The sequence below is a fragment of the Lucilia sericata genome, unplaced genomic scaffold (genome assembly GCF_015586225.1).
Source record: "Lucilia sericata isolate MDLA Ls3-8-SP2 unplaced genomic scaffold, ASM1558622v1 Contig006552F_arrow, whole genome shotgun sequence".
Lineage (NCBI taxonomy): Eukaryota > Metazoa > Arthropoda > Insecta > Diptera > Calliphoridae > Lucilia > Lucilia sericata.
The window spans coordinates 1-9871 of NW_023997776.1; the positions used below are offsets into that span (position 1 = coordinate 1).

At 36.6% G+C, this 9871-nt stretch overlaps 1 protein-coding gene across 1 annotated transcript; it reads right to left on the reverse strand.

The window, feature by feature from the left end:
* Window positions 1-8645: 8645 nt before the first annotated feature.
* On the reverse strand, window positions 8646-9506 carry LOC119615643. Its single transcript, XM_037971652.1, has one exon. The coding sequence runs from the start codon at window positions 9504-9506 to the stop codon at window positions 8646-8648; it is 861 nt and encodes a 286-aa protein (XP_037827580.1).
* Window positions 9507-9871: the final 365 nt, after the last annotated feature.

The window sequence follows — 9871 nt, forward strand, 5'->3', positions numbered from 1 at the left end:
AGTTTTATATATATCTTAATAATAGTGATTTTCGTAAAGATCGGGCATTATTTGACCCTAGCCCCCATACAAAGTCCCCCTCAGAAAATGACTTGAATGTCCCCAATTCACTTATAAACACTAGTATCACGATTAAATTTGCACAAATGAGTTTTATATAAATATAATTCCCAACAATAAATTTTATAGGGATCGGCCCAAGTTTTACCTAGCCCCCATATAAGCGGACCTTCCGATTTGGCCTTTTAGCTCATAACTTTGTCAAATATACTACTATCTCTCCAAAAATCGGCACAACTAAGTTTGATATAATTATAAATAACACTGTCGATTTTTATAATGATCGGGCATTATTTGACCCTATCCCCATACAAATCCCCTTCAGAAAATGACTTGAATGTCCACAATTCACTTAAACACTAATATCACAATGAAATTTGCCACAAATAGATTTTATATAAACATAAATGTCGACATTAAATTTTATAAGGATCGGACCAATTTTTACCCTAGCCCCATACAAACCGGACCTACCGATTTGGGCCTTTAGCTCATAACGACGATATATATGCTACTATCTTCCTAAAAATTGGCACAAACTAAGTTTGATATAATTATAAATAACACTGTCATTTTTCGCCATGATCGAAATAAAAAGTAGCCTATTGCCAGACATACAGGAATGTGCTGTGAAAATTTAAAGAAAATCGGTTTTAGCCGTATAGTAGTCTATAACTTCAAACATACAAACATGTAAACACACAAACATACAAACATATAAACATACAAACAAACACACATTCATTTTTATATATGTATATAGATAATTCCCAATAATACATTTTATAAGGATCGGCTCAATTTCTGCCCTAGCCCCCATACATCCGGACCTTCCGATTTCGGCCGTTTATCTTTTAACTACGTCTAATATACTACTATCTATCCAAAAGTCGGCACAATGTGATGATGTTTGTAACACTCAAAAATATTTGTCCTTATTAAGCTATGTACGTCTTTGTGACCGAGTAAACCTTGTGTGCTCGCAACAGATCGCAATTTTGAATATGATTTGTTAAAATGGTTCACATACTATTCTCTGGATCCACTGACGATGGCTGTTGAAAATGATTGAAATCGGTCTTTTATTTCTCCTAGTCAGCATACAACCGAACATGAACAGGCCATTATTTGGAACCTATATAAGATTAACAGAAATGCTTCATTATTGAAATTAATCACATTTAATATTCGCAATTGGTGTAGGGTATCATATGGTCGGCCTCGCCCGACTATAATTTCTTACTTGTCAAATCTATGTTTCACAAAAGGTTTCCAGCATGATGACTCTCCAGCAATCCAACACAATGTTATTGTCGAATCAGACCAGCATGTTATTTTCCGAGGTTTTACGGGTAACATTTTCAGCACAGAACTTAAAAGCTGCGTTAACAGCAGGGCTGCACACAATTCCAACCTGGGGAGACTGATTGTTTTTAATGGCGCAACACGTGACTTGGAACATAAAAGTGAGGAACATTTCCCATTTGGATTGTTTGTTACAGCATATATACATGCACCGTACGCTTTCATGCTGGCATCTGCAAATGCGTGAATATTAGTATAACAGTTTACATTAACGTACCTGGGCACTTGGATTGTTGGTATCATAAGCAGCTGATTTTGAATCTCTTCCCACTCTCTCATAATATTCTGAGGCACGGACTCATACCAGTGAAGTTTTAATGACCAAATTGATTACACCTTACTACAATGGGGTTGACGAGACCTAACGGGTCAAATAGTTTTGCTATGTGGGATAGGAATTGTTCTTTTGGTGATTTTAGAAACATACATGTGACCTTGATTGTAAGAGTAGCTAAAAATGTCTTCACGTGGCGACCACTTAAGACCCAATGTCTTAATGTATTCTGAGTCATCAATTTTTAAAACTTCCTCTCTTTCGGAAACGGGAACATCAGCTAATATGCTTTCAGAATTGGCAGCAAACTTTCGTAGAGGAAAACCGCCACCTTTCAATAACTCAATAACTTGGCGTTTTATTTCGACCACTTTGTTGACACTATTAGCACCAGTCATCAGGTTGTCTACATAAAAGTCCCGTAATGTTACTTCGGATCCTAATGTAAACTCTGATGGCCTAACACTTGAAGACACTTCACTGCCAGGTATGGCGCACAACACGTACCATAAGTTACAGTTTTTAAGACGAAAGTGGACAACGACTCATTAGGGCTGTTTCTCCATACAATACTTTGCCAACGTGCATCGTTTTATCTATTAACACTTGCCGGTACATTTTGGCAATATCAGCAACTAACACGAATTTGTGAAAACGAAACCTTGAGAGAATAGAAAAAATGTCTTCTTGAAGTGTTGGTCCCACACGCAAAATGTTGTTCAAGGATAGTCCATTGGACGTACGACATGAGCCGTCAAAGACAACTCGTAACCTTGTAGTCGAGCTATCCGGCTTTAATACACAGTGATGTGGTATGTAATTATAATTTTGATTGACATCAGATGCAGCCTTAACCATATGATGTAAATCAATGTACTCATGAATGAAATCATAATATTCTTTTCGCTTAGTTTCATTGGCTTGCAATCTTTTTTCCATTGAATAAACCTTTTTGTTGCGATTTGAGTTGTTGATCCCAGTTCCATTGGATTTGTTTTAAATGGAAGTTTCACTATGAATTTATTTGTGATCGGACATCTAGTTGTTGTTTTATTAAAAAATTGTTCACACTCATCCTCCTCGGATCTATTATTATTTTCACACAAAGTTTCGATTTTCCAAAAACGTTTCTAAAATATTTTCTAATAAAGGCCAGATTCAATTAACGATTTGTATGTTGGTTTTCTTGTATTATGCAAGCATACAAATGTAAACAATTTTCTTGACGGATGGTTTGATTTATTAGTGGTAGGTAATGAATTGTCTGCTTTTACAGCTGTTGATCGTGGTGAGTTTAGTATTGATGGCGTCACACATAATGAAGTTGTGTTATTTTTCATTTTGTATTGTTTATTGTTGACACATGATTATTTTTGACATTAGCGCCTGTGACAATCCAACCCAACGTGGTTTTTTGCAATATTGGTGTATTTATACCCTACACCACTTTAGTGGGGAGGGTATATTGGATTTGTGCTGATGTTTGTAACGCACAATAATATGGTCCTATACCCACCTTAAAGTATTCCAATCGGCTTAGAATCATTTTCTGAGTCGATTTAGCTATGTCCGTTCGTCTGTCCGTCCGTCCGTCCGTCCGTCCGTCTGTCCGTCCATGTAAACCTTGTAATCAAACTACAGGTCGCAATTTTCAAGATAATTCAATGAAATTTGGCGCATTGGCCCAGGGACGAAGCCTATTGAAAATGGTTAATATCGGTCCATTATTTCACCTAGCCCCCATACAACTGAGCCCCCGAATAGGGCTTGTAAACCTTGTAATCAAACTACAGGTCGCAATTTTGAAGATAATTCAATGAAATTGGCACATGATCTTCTATTGGCCCAGGGACGAAGCCTATTGGAAATGTTTAATATCGGTCCATTATTTCACCTAGCCCCCATACAACTGAGCCCCCGAATAGGACTTGTAAACCTTGTAATCAAACTACAGGTCGCAATTTGAAGATAATTCAATGAAATTTGGCACATGATCTTCTATGGTACCGGAGACAAAGCCTATTGAAAATGGTTAACATCGGTCCATTTTCTCATCTAGCCCCCATACACTGAACCCCCGAATAGGCTTGTAAACTTTTAATCAAACTACAGGTTGCAATTTTGAAGATAATTCAATGAAATTGGCACATGATCTTCTATTGTCCCAGAGACGAAGCCTATTGAAAATGGTTAACATCGGTCCATTTTCTCATCTAGCCCCCATACAACTGAACCCTCGAATAGGGCTTGTAAACCTTTTAATCAAACTACAGGTCGCATTTTTGAATATGATTCAATGAAATTTGGCAGATGATCTTCTATGGTACCGGAGACGAAGCTTATTGAAAATGGTTAACATCGGTCCATTATTTCACCTAGACCTCATACAACTGAAAACGACGAATAGGGATTTTAAGTTTATAATTATGTTTAATATACTCGTATCTCGACAAAAAGCTGCAAACCAAGTTCTATACTAGCCTTGATGACTCGCATGAATTTTATAATTATAGGGTCTCATTTGACCATAGCCCCTATACAAATCCCCCCTTCAAAATTTCACTTAAATGTCCACAATTTTATTCAACAATAAATGGCTTAAGTATAATTTAAGGCAAGGTGCAATTCAACTTAAATGCTTTATTATGAAAACTAAATCACATTTTATTTTTGTAACAGGTGTAGGGTATTATATGGTCGGCCTCGCCCGACTATAATTTCTTACTTGTTTTTATACCCTACACCACTTTAGTGGGGAGGGTATATTGGATTTGTGCTGATGTTTGTAACGCACAATAATATTAGTCCTATACCCACCTTAAAGTATACCAATCGGCTTAGAATCATTTTCTGAATCGATTTAGCTATGTCCGTACGTCTGTCCGTCCGTCTGTCCGTCCATGTAAACCTTGTAATCAAACTACAGGTCGCAATTTTGAAGATAATTCAATGAAATTTGGCACATGATCTTCTATTGGCCCAGGGACGAAGCCTATTGGAAATGGTTAATATCGGTCCATTATTTCACCTAGCCCCCATACAACTGAGCCCCCGAATAGGACTTGTAAACCTTGTAATCAAACTACAGGTCGCAATTTTGAAGATAATTCAATGAAATTTGGCACATGATCTTCTATGGTACCGGAGACAAAGCCTATTGAAAATGGTTAACATCGGTCCATTTTCTCATCTAGCCCCCATACATTGAACCCCCGAATAGGGCTTTGTAAACTTTTAATCAAACTACAGGTTGCAATTTTGAAGATAATTCAATGAAATTTGGCACATGATCTTCTATTGTCCCAGAGACAAAGCCTATTGAAAATGGTTAACATCGGTCCATTTTCTCATCTAGCCCCCATACAACTGAACCCTCGAATAGGGCTTGTAAACCTTTTAATCAAACTACGGGTCGCTTTTTGAAGATAATTCAATGAAATTTGGCAGATGATCTTCTATGGTACCGGAGACGAAGCTTATTGAAAATGGTTAACATCGGTCCATTATTTCACCTAGACCTCATACAACTGAAAACGACGAATAGGGATTTTAAGTTTATAATTATGTTAATATACTCGTATCTCGACAAAAAGCTGCAAAACCAAGTTCTATACTAGCCTTGATGACTCGCATGAATTTTATAATTATAGGGTCTCATTTGACCATAGCCGCTATACAAATCCCCCTTCAAAATTTGACTTAAATGTCCACAATTTTATTCAACAATAAATGGCTTAAGTATAATTTAAGGCAAGGTGCAATTCAACTTAAATGCTTTATTATGAAAACTAAATCACATTTTATTTTTGTAACAGGTGTAGGGTATTATAGGTCGGCCTCGCCCGACTATAATTTCTTACTTGTTTCTATACCCTACACCACTTTAGTGGGGAGGGTATATTGGATTTGTGCTGATGTTTGTAACGCACAATAATATTAGTCCCATACCCACCTTAAAGTATACCAATCGGCTTAGAATCATTTTCTGAGTCGATTTAGCTATGTATGTCCGTCCGTCTGGCCGTCCGTCCGTCCGTCCGTCTGTCCGTCCATGTAAACCTTGTAATCAAACTACAGGTCGCAATTTTGAAGATAATTCAATGAAATTTGGCACATGATCTTCTATTGGCCCAGGGACGAAGCCTATTGAAAATGGTTAATATCGGTCCATTATTTCACCTAGCCCCATACAACTGAGCCCCCGAATAGGGCTTGTAAACCTTGTAATCAAACTACAGGTCGCAATTTTGAAGATAATTCAATGAAATTTGGCACATGATCTTCTATGGTACCGGAGACAAAGCCTATTGAAAATGGTTAACATCGGTCCATTTTCTCATCTAGCCCCCATACATTGAACCCCCGAATAGGGCTTGTAAACTTTTAATCAAACTACAGGTTGCAATTTTGAAGATAATTCAATGAAATTTGGCACATGATCTTCTATTGTCCCAGAGACGAAGCCTATTGAAAATGGTTAACATCGGTCCATTTTCTCATCTAGCCCCCATACAACTGAACCCTCGAATAGGGCTTGTAAACCTTTTAATCAAACTACAGGTCGCATTTTTGAATATGATTCAATGAAATTTGGCAGATGATCTTCTATGGTACCGGAGACGAAGCTTATTGAAAATGGTTAACATCGGTCCATTATTTCACCTAGACCTCATACAACTGAAAACGACGAATAGGGATTTTAAGTTTATAATTATGTTTAATATACTCGTATCTCGACAAAAAGCTGCAAAACAAGTTCTATACTAGCCTTGATGACTCGCATGAATTTTATAATTATAGGGTCTCATTGACCATAGCCCCTATACAAATCCCCCCTTCAAAATTTCACTTAAATGTCCACAATTTTATTCAACAATAAATGGCTTAAGTATAATTTAAGGCAAGGTGCAATTCAACTTAAATGCTTTATTATGAAAACTAAATCACATTTTATTTTGTAACAGTGTAGGGTATTATATGGTCGGCCTCGCCCGACTATAATTTCTTACTTGTTTTTATACCCTACACCACTTAGTGGGGAGGGTATATTGGATTTGTGCTGATGTTTGTAACGCACAATAATATTAGTCCTATACCCACCTTAAAGTATACCAATCGGCTTAGAATCATTTTCTGAGTCGATTTAGCTATGTCCGTACGTCCTGTCCGTCCGTCTGTCCGTCCATTGGCCCAGGAACGAAGCCTATTGGAAATGGTTAATATCGGTCCATTATTTCACCTAGCCCCCATACAACTGAGCCCCCGAATAGGACTTGTAAACCTTGTAATCAAACTACAGGTCGCAATTTTGAAGATAATTCAATGAAATTTGGCACATGATCTTCTATGGTACCGGAGACAAAGCCTATTGAAAATGGTTAACATCGGTCCATTTTCTCATCTAGCCCCCATACATTGAACCCCCGAATAGGGCTTGTAAACTTTTAATCAAACTACAGGTTGTAATTTTGAAGATAATTCAATGAAATTTGGCACATGATCTTCTATTGTCCCAGAGACGAAGCCTATTGAAAATGGTTAACATCGGTCCATTTTCTCATCTAGCCCCCATTCAACTGAACCCTCGAATAGGGCTTGTAAACCTTTTAATCAAACTACAGGTCGCATTTTTGAAGATAATTCAATGAAATTTGGCAGATGATCTTCTATGGTACCGGAGACGAAGCTTATTGAAAATGGTTAACATCGGTCCATTATTTCACCTAGACCTCATACAACTGAAAACGACGAATAGGGATTTTAAGTTTATAATTATGTTTAATATACTCGTATCTCGACAAAAAGCTGCAAAACCAAGTTCTATACTAGCCTTGATGACTCGCATGAATTTTATAATTATAGGGTCTCATTTGACCATAGCCCCTATACAAATTTCCCTTCAAAATTTGACTTAAATGTCCACAATTTTATTCAACAATAATGGCTTAAGTATAATTTAAGGCAAGGTGCAATTCAACTTAAATGCTTTATTATGAAAACTAAATCACATTTTATTTTTGTAACAGGTGTAGGGTATTATAGGTCGGCCTCGCCCGACTATAATTTCTTACTTGTTTTATTTTTAATTTGACCAATCATCAACAACTCAAAGAACAATCCAGCTCCGATAAGCAAATCAATAGGACCGGGAACATAAAAATGTTTATCTGCTAAATGAATATTTGCTGGTATATTAAAATTGGAAATATTTATCGATGTTTGTGGTTGATATGATGTTATGGACGGGATTACAACAGCTGTGATTGGTGTTGAAAATCCGTTTGTAGATGACTTTATCTCAAGCACACAGTTGCTAAAGGGTCCCGATGGTTTTGAAGCGATTCCTGATACTTCAATATTGACCTTCTTGCGGGGAACGCGTAAGTATTGTTCAATTTTTTCCATGACAAAATGTAATTGGGATCCAGAGTCTAATAGCGCACGTACCATTATGGATCTTCCATTTGGTGCTTGTAATCTTACTCTGGCTGTACCTAAAATAACTTGGCTGTGTTCTTCTGACACTTGTAGTGCCGCATGTGACTCAGATTCAATGGATGTTGGTGTTATAGAGTTGTTGTCGCTGGTTGATGACTGCCGATGTGTTTGCTCCTTGTGTAAGAGTGTGTGGTGTAACCCGTTGCAAAGTTGACATCTATTGGTTGATGGACACGAGTTGGCTAAATGGTTAGAACCTTAGCAATTAATACATAATTTTAAACGTTTTACTGCACGAAATCTTTTCACTGTAGACATTTCAATAAATTTATCACAATGAAAAGCAATATGGCTGGGGGTGGTGTTGCAGAAGTAGCACTTTGTAGTTTGATTTGAAACGACGAATGATGAATTTTGACGAATTTTTGCAGGAAATGATTTTTGTTTGTAATTTATTGGTGCAGCATTTGGTCTTACCGATTCTGTTTTATAAGCTATTTCTAAAGTTTTACAACGTAAAAGTAAAGATTTCTTCCTCCCACTTAGCTTGAGTTTCGGGAACAAGTTTAGATGTTATCAAATATAATATAATTCCATCAGCAATTTGTTTATCGGAAGCAATCGATTGTAGAGCTCGAATATTGGCATTTACGGAATCAATAAATTCTCTAACAATGTTTACCTTCGGTTTTGAAAGCTCCTTGATGGCAAAGATGTTCTGCATGTGAGACTGAAAAATTAATCTTTTGTTGTCGTACCGCGATTTCAGAATATCCAAAGCCTTATTGTAGTTTTCTGGAGTAATATCCAGTGATTGGATTAGCCTGGCTGCGCTATCCGTAAGACAAGACCGGAGGTACTGAAATTTAGATATTGGTGATAAATCAGCGTTATTGTGAACCAAAATACCAAACATATTATAAAACTCAATCCAATCATTGTAATTTCCACTAAATTTTGTCAATTGCAAAGTTGGAAGTTGAGGTTTTGTTGAGTGTTGTAATGTTGTTAAATGTGTACTACTCATCGAGGGTTCACTAAAATTTAGTTGATGCATAGATAAACGCTTAAGAATCTCCGATTTAAGTTTAAAATATGCATCCTCAAATACTAGTCGGTGGTTTTGTTCAAATTGTGAGTCATCTAACGATTCGAGGTGGCCCTGAACCTTTTCAAATGATTCCAACTGTCGCTCCAATAGTGAAAGTTTGACCTCCAGTTGATGAATTGATAGAGTGGAGTAATTCGATATGTTACGCACTTCTTCTAAAACTCTATTGAGATAATTCTTTCGTTGTAACTCCTTTGTGTGAATTATCCCTCCAGTGTTAACACCCGGTGGAGGAGTTTGCTCCTCTTTTGACGACATGACTTATTTTGCTTGAGTTGTTGATGATGAAACCTTCCGGATGAACTATATAATCCGGTTCGAAGGACCGTGTTGTGGACAAAAGCCTTTTTCTGCCCTTTAATGCGATACTTAATTCCAAATAATTTTATATCTTGATATTAAAAAACCATATTTTTAATTTGACAAAATAACACTTTATTAAATATACTATGACAAAATAAAACTCACGAGTCGACGTTAGGTATAAAAAATATAACTTTTAATTTGTAACAAACTTCTTGTTAATATATGAAGCAAAAGTGGTACGAAAAAATTCATTTTTTTTACATAGTATTTATATACGTGTCGCAACTAGCGGGATAAAAATTTGTTGGTAGATACAC